At 36.2% G+C, this 13,854-nt stretch overlaps 1 protein-coding gene across 18 annotated transcripts in view; it reads right to left on the bottom strand.

Annotated features, from left to right (window-relative positions):
* The window catches only part of MYT1L (myelin transcription factor 1 like), a 333,945-nt gene that overhangs the window by 101,046 nt on the left and 219,045 nt on the right, over positions 1-13,854 (bottom strand). For 13 of the 18 annotated variants that reach the window (XM_086875948.1, XM_086875946.1, XM_086875945.1 and 10 more), the window contains exon 6: positions 3,216-3,589. In XM_086875948.1, coding sequence (XP_086732074.1) covers positions 3,216-3,589 — 374 coding nt within the window. Of the gene's footprint in view, positions 1-2,203; positions 2,296-3,215; positions 3,590-13,854 lie in introns of those variants that run through there. The other 5 variants (XM_023922541.2, XM_023922548.2, XM_023922547.2 and 2 more) reach the window with 2 other exon arrangements.

Here is a 13,854-nt window from a genome sequence, read left to right as displayed (position 1 = left end):
GCGGCTGTGTTGAACATAAGGGCTTCTCAAGTCTCTTCACAGATAGATGGATAAATACTTGCTCTTCAAAGAGACTCAGATTTAATGGAAATTTAGAAGATATGCTAGCCATCGATGGGGTTTAAAACATGAATTTTGATTCAAAGGATTGTGTACAGAAGTACAAGCACAGAATTTAAAACTCATCAAAAAAAGTTCGGTTGTTTTTTTTCCTTGTAGTTTTAAATTGGTATTTTGAGATTTATCAGACTATTAGAATACATCTGTGTTTTCCAAGTCTTTTAGATCACCAATGGAAAGGCTACAAAGATGTGATTTTCAAAAAGGCTGTGATGGTTTCAGTGAATGCCCAAGTATTTCCAAAAGGAACTGTTTATCTATATTACCTGTATACTATCTATATCTGCTGAGAACCCCATCCAAAATTCCCATTCCTGTAAACAAAAAAGGAATGGGTAATGACCCACCAGTGACATGCCTGAGTTTCCCAGGATTTACCCTTTTCTATCAGAAAACTAAATTTGACCTAAGAAGCAGTAAAATACCTTACCCTTACCATCCTACCCTCTCCCTTCCCCCCTTCCCCATTTCTACTCCTATAGTCCTATCCTGTACTCACTGATGGAATTCTTCTGTCACCAATATTTTTGATTTTAACTATTTTGTTCACCTAGACTACTTCTGGAAATTTTCTCAATTGCTATGATCTAGTGACAGAAACCTTTATGAGAACTGTGTAGGCATCTTGATGACCAGTGGATAATTCTGCATTTTGTTTCTAGGCACAGGAATACTATAAGACATTAAGACTTCCTGCTAAGGTGACTTATAAGGTGGTTTAGTACAATATTATAGTGAGCCTTGTGTGAGTAGCAAGTAATTGAGACAACTAAATGCATAGCTGACAGTTCTAATTTTCCATATAGTCAATAGATAAAAGGCAAGAGTCATATTTAGACCATGTAGTTTAAGGATACCTGATTTTGCATCTTATGTTTCTGGAAAATCAAAAGTCCAGATTCTATCAATGCAGCTTATGCTACAAGCAGGATAAAGTGAAACATTGGAAACAATAGGATAGAAACTATTTAAAAAAATATGATTTATTGATTAGTCTCTAGACCTCAACAAAACCAAACTGTTATCACATTCTACTCTTTGGCACAGACATAAGGAACTCCATATTACCTTCCTAATTAATTGTTAGAGACTCTTCCTTGTGAATCATCTCTGCTCTAACTGGGACTGTTGCATACTGATTACTATGTTGATACTCAAAAACATCATGAAATATTTTTCAGATAAAATTCTATTATCACTTCTCTGATTTCATGAGGAATTTTTCTTAATGACTAATCATTAAGATCGAACATACATTTATTTATTAATGTACATTTGTTTTATTACTGGAATAGCGTAAGTTCCTAAAAAAACTTGACCTGTGGAAGTTTAAGTAATATGCAGAGCAGCCAATAGAGGTACCTTTGTAAATTTTTTGCAGTTCTTAACCACAGCCTACTATATATGGAAGGAAAGCAGTCAAAAAACAATGTCAGCCTCTTCACATTGATTAGGACCACTAACTGCATGTGTAACTGAGTTGGAATAAGTAACCACTGTGTTTCATTATGACAGAAAAATAAACTGTGTATCAAGCCTGCTGGCTTGCCAGAAGCAATTTTCTTGAGCTCTTGAGTTTTGCTTTAGTTTTTTTTTGGTTTTTTTTCCCCTTTCATCATTTTTGATAGTGTAGATTCAAAAAGTTTTTAATGTCAGCTGAAATCACAGCAGCAGTTGCACCATAATCTAAGCACCAACAAACTTAGTCACTGCTATTTTTAAAGAAACTGCTGGACATCCTGCACTTGTTCATCAAGAGAGCAACAGCAGTTGCACATCAGCCTGAACCAACACAGCTTCTCTTCCAGGTTCTGAAACAGCAGAGTTCCCTGCAAAAGGAAATTACTTCCTTCTTGCATCAAACTCATGCAACTTTTAAGACTGACCATTTATCCTCTACCAATTTTGTGGTAAATTCAGGCAATTAAGGAAACGCTACAGATACAGTATCTGAGAAAACTCTGATAGCCACCCAGCTGGCCACCATCTCACCCAAAGGGAAAGAATACTTCCAAAGTTTTTCTTTAAGATTTATGTTCTGACCTTACAGAATGCTGAAACAAAAGTCATACAACTTTCATACCTGGTTCCTAAGAGGAATCCAACTGAGGAGTGCTGAAAGCTTTTCTTATATTTTTATTGGTTAGAAAGGTGAATCTACCCAACCAAAAACGTGTTCCCTGGAAATGGGAACAAAATACTTTTTAGATAGCTCATTAATTTTTGCATGATTCCTTCATTTCACCCCAGTGCATTATGATGTCTGTCATCAGCATAAGGAGTAAATGGACAATGATTACATATTTTGAAAGTATTATAAAAATTCCAATATCCCAAAAAAAGAGAAAGTTGAATAGGCTAATCACATTGCAACTGCATTAATTTGGTTACTACCAGTAACCTGTATGTCTAAATGGCATTTATGCCATGGCATGATAACAAAAATATATAAACTTTAGAAAGACGTTATCTATGTAAACCTGTCACTCACTATATTTTTAAAAACATCAACTAAAGCACGCAAAATTCAAGTCTAAAAGAACTAAAGTATATTATAATAGTTAGTTCAGAATAGTTTCTTGGGGTAGAGGGAAGTATAGGGCAAAATTTTCAAAGGGAAGAGGTCCAATTTTTCTCACTAAAATTATCTGAAAACTTGTGACAGAATTTATGTGGGCAATTGTTGATATTCTTTAAATAGATCTAGCAAATAGCCTTGCAAATGATCAGTACAGGCACCCAGCTGTAGCTGATGCTTTGCTTGTACCTTCGTGAATATTCTCCTGGTAACTGCATGCATTAATCCGCTACTAGGATTACATTTAATGCAAGCATTTTTAGCACAAACACACCTCCACCCTCCTTGTTTGAAATGTGAGTGCTGGTGTATTAAAAATATTTGGAAGACAGACTTATTAAAATAAATGTTAAGAGAACACAGTGGGGTATATTTTCAGTGTGGAGCAGAGAGATTTAACTGCATGACTTCCATTAGTTTTAATGAGAACTGAACTGCTAAATCCTCACACACCACACTAGAAGATTAACCCAGAAAACACACATTGTTTACTTTTTACTAATACTCTGATTATTACCACGTTCTTCCTCCTCCTCCTCTTCTTCCTCCTCTTCTTCTTCCTCCTCCTCTTCATCCTCCACATCTTCACCTTCCTCTTCATCTTCCTCTTCTTCCTCCTCAATCTCCTCTTCTTCTTCTCGATCTATCTCCTCATCATCCTCCTCCTCGTCACCTTGCTCCTCATTATCATCAGAATATTCCTCCTCTTCTTCATCCTCTTCCTCTTCTTCCTCTTCCTTTTCATCCATTTCCTCTGTTCCATCAGTTTCATAGCACTCATCTACTGAAGAGTTGTCTGCTTTAACCACAAAGGGTTTTCTTTTGGGGGCTGGTTCTTGGGGTTGCTTATCTTGTGTTTTTCTTTTTTTTGCCAATGGACAGCCATAAACACTGTTCAAAAATAAAAGATGCAAATTATTACACTATCCTCCAGATTTTATTTAGTCATATATTCTAATTCTATATCATGATTAGCTTCTGTTCACAAAAGGCATGTTTTTAAAGCAAAGTTATGTTTAGGCAATGATGACCAAGGGGGAGGACACAAAACCTGTGAAAATGCAAGTGACTATTATTTGTCTAAAAATGTCACACATATACAGCAGCGTAACAGTTTCAGAAGTGGTACAAATGTGTTTCTCCTTCTCATTCATTTTTATCTCCTACATGTTACTCTCCTTTTTAAGGCAGATGAATATAGTTAAAAAAACAACCATCTTGTCCTACCTATAGCTAGCAGTACAACATTCAGGAATAAAGCAATGCTTCATAATTTTGTAGTGTTCAGCATTTTGATTGTGTGCAATTATGTTTCAATGATGTTTAAATAAAAAAAAATCATATTTTGAATGTAATTGGTTGTTATTATTATAAATAATAACATATTAATACAAAAATAATAATGAATCACTCTTAAATTCCCTACTGTTTCTCTCTATTATATGCTACAAGGCTGGAAAAATGAGAAAGCAAGCTCCCCAATACAACCAACCCAAATAATTAGCATGGCCAGTGTTACAAGTGTCCTCATATTAAAAAAAAAATTAAACAATAAACAAAATCTTTTGTCAATGATGGACTTTTCAAAATTGACTACCACTTCCTTATCAATCATTTTAATGCATTGTAACAGAAACAGTATTTCAGAGTCCTGATCCTCTACCACAGTTGCCAACTGTTTCTCAAAGGTTACAGAATCTGTGTTTGTGGAACCTGATCTCCTTTGTGTAGCCTCTATAATCTTCTGTGCAGTGACTGCATACAGTCATTACTTTTTGTTCAAAGAACTCCCTCTTTGAAATTTTTTATTGTGTGATTATAATATTACTCAAGCTATATCAGTTTTTAGTCTTCTTCCTGTGATTAACTAGTTTTGGGATATTTCAACTGTTCTTTATAACCTTTTCTGTATACCTACTAATAACTTACCCTTTTTATGTTATATTCTTTCTCCCTTTATTTGAATACACCAAGGATCTCTTATTTTCTTCCACTCTAATAATGCTTCATATTCTGTTGACAGACCACTGAAAAGTCTGGTGCTTTACCACATTTAGTACTACTCTATGTGGTATCCTCATAGTCTTGATCTCAGTCTAATTTAATTGCATCCCAGCAGCTATGCATCCCCATTACTTAAACTGCTACTTAGGTAAAAACAATCCTATGTAAGCACCCAATCATTTTATTTAAGTGCCTAACTTAGGTATTGTCTTACCTAAATTTCAAATCACTTGTTCACAGTCTGCCTGGCACACACATATCTAAGGAACACAGAGAGTCACAAAAGATGTTATTCATAAAAATCTGCTACAGGAGACCTTCTCTGTGCAACACAGGCACCTTTCACTCTGTGGAGACAATAGGTGTCTTTGAAGTCTAGTCCAGCATGCCTAAAAAAACCCTGCCTCCATCAACACTATGGAGAATTTTAAGTACATCCATCTAGCCAGATTCCAATGCACCTCACTTGGGAGTAGGGTAGTAATCCTAGTGGAATATGTATTCCAGACACCTGTGTCGAAGTTGAGACCTACTGGTGCAGGCTAGAAGCGGAAAAGATCTACAGCCTCCAGATTCCAGAGCCATGATCCATCCAGAAGGCATATTAGATGAAAAGCATCCTCTTATGGAAGATGAGCCCAAGTGCTCCTGACAGCAAGAAACTCTTATGCAACAGGCAAGCAAAAGCCCAAATCTTCACTAATTTTAAGAGCCCTAAACCTGAAAAAACAGGGAGCCCTAAGCTGCTGGTGTTTTCTCTTTGGCCTATAATTGTTTCTATCTAAAGACACTTAGAGTAAAACCTATAAATATAGAAGAAATCCTTGTTCTAGATCACCACTACAGTTCAATGCCAAATGCCTGTCCTGCCTCTTGTCCTATGAGTCCTCCTCTTCATCAGGACCCTAGTTGCCTAGAAGGGGAAATGTAGGACATATCTCCATGGAAATCATCCCACATCATCACAGTCAAGGCACAAACAGGAATACAATCTCCATTGGTCTGGACACTGCATAAAACCTGGGGCGAAAGGGAAGCACTGTTTCTTGTAGTTCTGACCACTGCAGGTTTATTTTGGTGCTTTCCCTGTTTTGGTTTGGTTTTGTTTGGTTGTTTGTTTTTTTTTTCCTGGGGTTTCAGCAGCTGCCTATTTAAACTCTCTGCATGGAGCTCTGAGAGAAGGCAGATGAATTTTTCCTCACAACTAGAATTTCAGAGTGTGTGTTGTGCTCAGGAAAATGACTGGATAATTAGGGAGGCACCTGTTTCATTTATGTGTCTAACAGAGGCTGCATCCTGGAAAACAAGAGTTGATCATGTCCTCAGGCTCAGGCAGGTTTTAGAAACTTGAGTATCAGTTCAATATGATTTAAGCAAGCAGGTTAGCATTTACTGAATGGATGTGTCTTGCTTTCTTGGTTTCTGTTCCTTCTCTTTTGGATGCATACTACCATCACCACAGCTTCTTCAACGCCATTATTTGTTAAATTGTACGTTCTCGAAATCCTGGTCTTTATTTCCAAAGATGTGAGTAGGCTCACACCCAGAAATCCCCAGGATTTTCCCTTCTCTTACTATAACCTTCTTAGAACTTTGTAAGTGGTACTGATGACACTTCAGGCAGCTCTGAACTAAAAGGGCACCCTTTGGATGCGACTTTAAAGATCATCTACTTCCAACTCCCCTGCCATGAGCAGGGACACATTTCACTAGATCAGGTTGCTCAAAGTCCCATCCAACCATGGCCATTTTGTCGCACTAAAGCCAGAACATTAATCCCATCCTGCTACAATCTTTTCTCATTTGAGAACACTAAATACTTGTAAAAGTTTTCATGTAGTAATGCCCCAAAACAATCTCTTTTAGAATTCACATAAGTGTAAGAAGTGAGGCAGAGGACAGGGGGATAACAAATACATCTATTTTGGTTTGCACTGTTTAATTTTTTATTTGACAACTAAGATTTTCATGAATTTTTAGATACAAATCATTAGTCAAAGGTAGAAAGTTGATGTTACTCATGTTATTTGTCATCTTCAATGTTTTGTCACATCTTTATGGTCTTCTGTACAATATTTTATAAAGTTTGTGAGAATTTATGGCATTACTTGGGATTCAGGGCCCCCTGGATAGTCCGTAACTGGCAATGGAAATCAATTCAGGTTAGTTGTCTGAATACTTTGATGCTTTTATAAATATTATGAAATAACTATTTGGAACTCAGCTATTCAAATAAAGTTGTGAACTTTGACTTTAGTTTATATTTTTATTAATCTATTGTCAGTGTCTTTGCTAATAGAATTAAAACTGAGGATACATCAGCAGCTACAAGAAACAAGTGTTTGTATATTTTAATGGTTGGATCCAACCTTAAATATGTCATTTTCCAAGAAAAGGGTTTATGCTAGTTCAAAGAATCACAGAATGGTTTAGATTGGAAGGGACCTTGAAAATCATCTATTCCAACCCATCTGCCATGGACAGGGACACCTTCCACTAGACCAGACGGCTCAACACCTTGTCCAAGGTAGCCTTCAACACTTTCAGGGAGGGGGGATCCACAACCTTACCACTCTCACAGCAGAGAATTTCTTCCTCATATTCAGCCTAAATTTCTTATCTTCCAATTTCTATTCATTACTCCTTGTCCTATCACTAGTTAACTTCAACTCAGCTTTTGTAAATTCTCCTAATTAATTTGTATCAGTTATTCTACCAGATATCCCTCATGGACTGCAGCCTTCATAGACTGAAAGAGTTAAAAAAACATCACCATGTGTTTCAGAAACCTGGGAAACACGCCACCAGACCTGAAGCCTACTGCTAAGCTGCCCTATTTTCTCCTTTTTCTTTCTTAACCTGTTCCACTCTCATCCTTTGTTTCATTAATTTTTCAGATTCTGCCTCCAGGAAACTTCCCTCTGTTTCTGGCGAGCTCCCTGTGGTCTCCCGGCGAGCACACCAAGGGAACGCTGTGCTGTGCTGGCTTCCCAGCAGCCTCTGCCACTGACTTCCCCACATAAAGAGATGACAGTCTCTCCCACTAACCTCTTGCTCCTCATATATTTGTGAAATCTGTTATTGTTTGTCCTTACAGCTTCTGCAATTTTCTCTAAATTTTCAATTTTGGCTTCTGTGATCATCCTCTTATTTGGTTATTTTTAGACTTGTTTATCCCTGCTCAGAGCATTGACCCCATTGATTTATGTGTTGTGTCTGCCTTTATCCATTCTTTCATTGCTCCCTGTATTTCCCTGGTCAGCTGTGTTTGCTTTATTTTCTCCTCACGCTTCAGCTCTCTTGGCTTGCAGCAGGGTGTATATCTGGGCTTCTTGAGACACACTTTTGAATATTCTACACTGCTTTACTGTGTGTCTCAGTCATCTCTGGTTTTTGGAATCTGTCATGAATAATTCTTGTGGAAAGAATGTTGCTGAATTTCATAGTGATAAGCTCCAAGAGGACATATAGACATTAATAATTGAAGAAATGGAAGAAATAATATATCACTTTATACTTTCAGTTAGAAGATGACTTATGGTATTTTTTTAACATTCATGCAATTTTTCTTCATTAAAAACTTGATGATGCTACTCACTGATACATTCAGTAGGAACATAGTTCAGGAAACAAATATTTGTTCTCTATTGAACAATAGACTTGAACATGCTGATTTTTAATATATTTTATTACTGAAATAATTTTCAGTATAATTAGTATGGTTATTATTTCTAATCTATAACAATTAACATATATAAATATACATAGTATAGGACCAAATAAATACAAGGGATTTTATAAATCAGAATTCTGACCAATATTTTTTCCTCCACAATATGTCAACCAGCACACCAAAGCTGGAACATGACACCTTTATCTGGTGGAGATTTTCCTCTTAGAGGAAAATGAGGATATGAGAAAGGGAGCTTATATGACTATTAAGAGTCCAGTCAACTTTAAACACCCAGTTTGGATAAATCAATTCCTATGTGCCATGTTTACCAGCATTCTTTTTTTAGTTGTATCTCTTTTCTATTGAATCTATTATTTCAGATGCCTCATGCTATGAGGGAAGAAAAATGCCAAGTGAAGAAAAATAAGAAAATGCCAATGTTATGCTCTAAATCTGAATAAATTTTTTTCTTGGAGTATTGTTATCTTTATTTTTTTTAGTAGGACTTTGAAAAACCTTATTTGAAACCTTTTTCAAACTAAAAAGTGTCCCCAGTAACAGTGTTGTCATTCTTTTTTTTAATGCAAGAATTTAACAGAAACCAAAACATTTGGTAGGGAATAGAATCTAAAACTTTGCTATACAAACACCTAATGAGGTTATCAGACTAAATTAAGTACTTCAGTATCTGAAGTGGTTGTGAGGTGGAATTTTATCATATACAGTTTTTAAGATAGCAAACTAGGCAGAATATGCTTGGAAGCAAACTTCTGCTTAAGGCTTCAGACAGAATGTTCCCAAGGCATCTATACTTGTCCCACTATATATTGTTAAGTATTACTTTTGGCTTGGACTAGATAACTTCCAAGTCCAGACCTCCAGGTGAAGAGTTGTAGGGTATTGAGAAAACAGGCATTTATCAGATAAGTCCTCTAACAAATCCAGCCTCTTAAGAATAAGCAAATATAATTTATTTGCATAACACTGACTTTAAATCACTCTCAAGGCAGTGAATATTAGCTTGAAAGGGCTGATACAATCAGTTGATAGAAGTTGACCTAAAAATAAATATTTAGATTCCAGCAAACCCTACAGCTTGAATTCCCTGCACTCCAGTAGGAAGCCCTTCCCAGCAGACTACGCACTATTATAAAGAAGAGCTAGTAGCTTTCCTGGTGAAGTTGGATCAATAAATTGATAGGAATAAAAAAATTATGATAAATTCAGACAAAGGGATTAATTCCAGACTAGGGATTTGCCTACTCAATTGCAAGAATAAACTCCTTCAGCTGAAGATGATTTTCCATCCATATTTGAATACTGGTTAAAGTATGCCAACTTGCTATAGGAATGAGCAGCAGTGGACAGAGGTAATTGCAAGGTGGTAAAGTCAAGCTTCATGTGGGAAATTACAAATTACTTTTCTAAGCCACATTGGTCAGTAATCTTTCCTACCCCACAAAAGTCCCATACAATGCCTGCATACTCTTATGGAATATGGGAGGTGTTGAGTCAAACCTTCCCTGGCTGTGAAAGATAAAGTCCTATCACTTAAACTATAGAAGAGAAAATGGGAAAAGTCAAAGTTCAAGTGAGACATTGAATTTTGAGAGTTTTATTTTAGAGATGGCTAGTTGCAGCATAGAAGATGGAGCTGGGACACACTGATTTTGGTGCTTCCAATGAGATGAATTAAAATTCCCTGTACTAACATCCTATGTGCTATGAATCCCAATCTAGAAGACAGGCTTACTCAAATCTGCTTTCCAGGAGCCTGCTGGCAACTGAGCCAGAGCCTTGAATACTGTTCCAGAATCAGGCATGCTTCTTGCAACCATTGCACTGCCAAGCACTGTGGCATTTAAGGCCACTTACAGAATGACTGCCCAAACCCCTATCTTCTCAGTTGGGGTTAGGCACTAATCCAAAGCCAGTGCTTCAGAAAACCTGGTTCTACGTTCTTAAATATTTTTTGGAAAAGTGTGACCAAATTAATATGTGTTTATGTATTTTAATTATAATTTAAATTAACAAATATTTTTTAAAACACAATAAACTCATCTCCAAAGTTTTCCAGTATTTCAGGCTTTCTCATGAATTTCTGTCTCTGATTAAATAAATCAGATTCTTATAAGCAGGAAATGCTTTTATGTGTGCAGTATCAAAACACACCATCTTTATTTCATTTATTTATACCATATAGAACTTCGTTGATTTTTCAGTTTAGGTATGTATACAGTAGTAATTTGGTTCAGTAAGAACTATTAATTTACCTTAATAGGCACAAGCTATAGTGACAGGAATGAGTGAAATGTAGAACTGATTTTCCATCTGGAGATGCAAATATTTACTCTTTCACACTCTTACCAAACAGTAAGAAAAATTACAGAAGTGCCCAGAAGCATGCTGGATCTCAAAAGGCAAAGGAAGACATGATACTTTCTTCATAGAGTTTTAAAAGCCAACTCTACCCTTTTTCACCTCACAGCCTTATTAAGCATATGAACAGCCATGAACATAACACAGATCCACCTGTTTATATCAGTATTTTACTAAATGAATCTTAAAAACTGGTGCCTAAAAACCCAGCATTGCCAAAAGAGTTAGAAGTAACAAATGACACGAGACAGAATGTGCCAGAAGCAAATGATGGAGCTCAAGACTCAAGAACTTTTTTCTTTTAGAAATTCAGATATTGAATTATATATTTTTAAACAAAATAAATTAGAGTATCTTTGATGTAGTTAATACAGTCACAGTAAATTAAGTCAAAGCAGGAATCTTTTAATTCATTGATTTCTACACATTTCCATGTGAAGTTTCTCCCCATCACTGAGACTCCAAGTTGGTGTTACTGGGAGGAGCACTGACAAACTAACTTGCTCTCTGGCTGGTGAGATCGTTTCACCCATCACCAAAGCCTCTGCTCTTGGGACATGACAACTAAAAGGAAACTTTAAGTTTTGCAATAACTAACCCATTCAAACTAGTTTATTTAATTGGTTGAACACAACAGCTGCTCAGTGAAGAAAAATGAGGCAGAGCAATGCATTTCTACGTGCTGTACAAATACGTGGGGAATCTCTCAGCCATGAAGAACTCATTTCAAGCAAGATACAAAAATATATGTAACACATCATGAGACTAAAAACTTATGTGGCAGCATAGGTTAGTAAAGTATGTGCCCTGCATTTGTTGATTATTCAAAAGTATATACACAAATAAATCAATATAATATCTGATTGGCTCATGACTTATGATGTCATTGATGGGGGATCATCTCTCGCTTACCCCATGGCTTCCAAAACCTAAGTCTATACATGTCATGCTAAGATACCTTCATAACTCAAGGCAGAGAAATGGGAGTCTCCTGGGAGGCTATTCATCTTATCTTTCTTAGACACTTTGCATAGTGAAAATAAAGGGAGGTGTTGGTGATTAACTTGTATTTCTACCACTTAGGAATCTGTTATAAGTGAGATAAGTCCAAGAATTTTTCTCTCTCTTTTCCTTTTTAATTGTCTGTCCAGATTCAATAAAGACAATACCTAATAGAATATAAAACCATGTACCATAATACTTTCATAATGAGAAACCCAAAAACCTGTTTCTTTCCTTTTCACAGCTGCTGTATCACTTAACTTGAATAATTCGCCCCTCTATAGCTTCACAATCTTTTCAAGACTACCTGTATGTTCCAATGTCAGACATTGGACACTGGAGTTATCCTCTAATCTTAGGAAGGCAAATACCCAACTTAACTGTGTGTTCAAGAGCAAGGAGAGACAACTGATAATGTCTTGTCACCAGATCCTTGAATAGTGGGGCTGATCAGGGAGTGCAGGATAGTGCAAAGACCACAGGTTTAATGACTCGTTGATTCATTAGATGAAATGCATATAATCAAGTTTTGCTAAGTGGTTATTGATTCCCTGCACTTTGATGTTGATTTAGATATAACCCAGACACATAAAAATGGGAACATGCAGAGTCAACGACCACTTCTGCACTAACTCAAAATCTTGAGGTCCACAAAAAAAAGAGTATGAATTTGAAGAGAAAATTTGAGAAAGAAAACCTTCTATTTTTCTACATAGAGATGAAAATTATGTTGGCTACATTGAGCTGAATAAAAGCATCATGTAAAGCTGTCCAGGTTTGTATGTATCCTGTGTTTTCAGCCTCAGAGGTAATGCCAACTTTGTTTACAGGTAGAGGAAAGGCAAATTACATTTTATTTATTTTTCATTATAATACCATAAAATGGAAAAGTTCACAATCAATCATGACCAATCTGAAAGGGTCAGAATATGCCACAAGAGTGCACCTATCAGTTACAAAATATTTTTGCACAGTCACAATGTTTGAGCCTTGAACATTATATGAAATCTTTCTATTCCAATATTTTAAATGTGATTTCCTTTAAGTAATTCAGCACACTATGTTCAAGCATTCAAAAACCAAGGGAAATAAACTGCTGGAATCAAAGGTGGTTCATGTAGCTATACTGTCCATCATTTAAAAACATGGCTAGATACCTATTAGAATCAACACCCTTAGACATAGACTTGATGGATCATATTTAATCACAACACAATAGGTTAAACTATCATTCTAGAATGTACTTAAGTATTGAGTAATAGAGTATGCTGTCATTTTATCACATCTATAATGCAGGGCTACTATAGTGATACTATCAGCTACTGATTCCTATCATAAGTAATCCTATCATAAATAATTTTCTCATCATCTCAGCACAGAAACACAATAGCACTGACTCCCAACTTAATTTTAACTAAGAAAGACGCATGGGTCAGAATTAAGAAATAGGATACAACAATTTTCCTGTAACTATAGCAATAAGATTCTTACTTGATCAAAATAGCAAACAGCTACAGAATATAACCAATGGAAAGGAATAATGGTATGGAGCAGCCTTCTAACACAAGATTGTCACCAGTAAACATCTGAATTACAGGAAAAAAAAATGACAAAAGCGAAATGATACAAGCTGCAAACACTTCAGTGCTTATGCACCAGTCTCACCTCCAGCTTAAGCCACAGGATACTGCTCTGTGTCTTGCATGGTTGGTTAGGAGTCATTCAAGCGTGAAATGTCCTAAATTCTGGTTGTTAAAGGACTGAGAACCTCTGCTCCCCTGCCATGACTTACACCCTGGAAGGCATACATTTGTTTGTGATAATAATCTATTGAACTAGTATCCTTCTGCAGCACACAGAAGTTGCTTCGCTGTAGTATTAGGGAGTCTTGCAGGTAGTATTTCCACTAAGTAATAAACTTACCTATCATAAAGAAATTGGTTCAAGCTGTTGGCAGACTCAAAGGACAAATCTATATCTCATGTTCAGTTGGTGATTTTCAGCTTTAATTTTTCATTACTGGGAGATTTAGAAATACTCTAGTCTAAAAATGAAAGCTAACCTCCTAGGTTAATCACATAACTTTAAAAACCAGATG

The sequence above is a fragment of the Cyanistes caeruleus genome, chromosome 2 (genome assembly GCF_971803275.1).
Source record: "Cyanistes caeruleus chromosome 2, bCyaCae1.hap1.1, whole genome shotgun sequence".
NCBI lineage: Eukaryota > Metazoa > Chordata > Aves > Passeriformes > Paridae > Cyanistes > Cyanistes caeruleus.
This window is presented reverse-complemented; position numbering and strand designations above follow the sequence as displayed.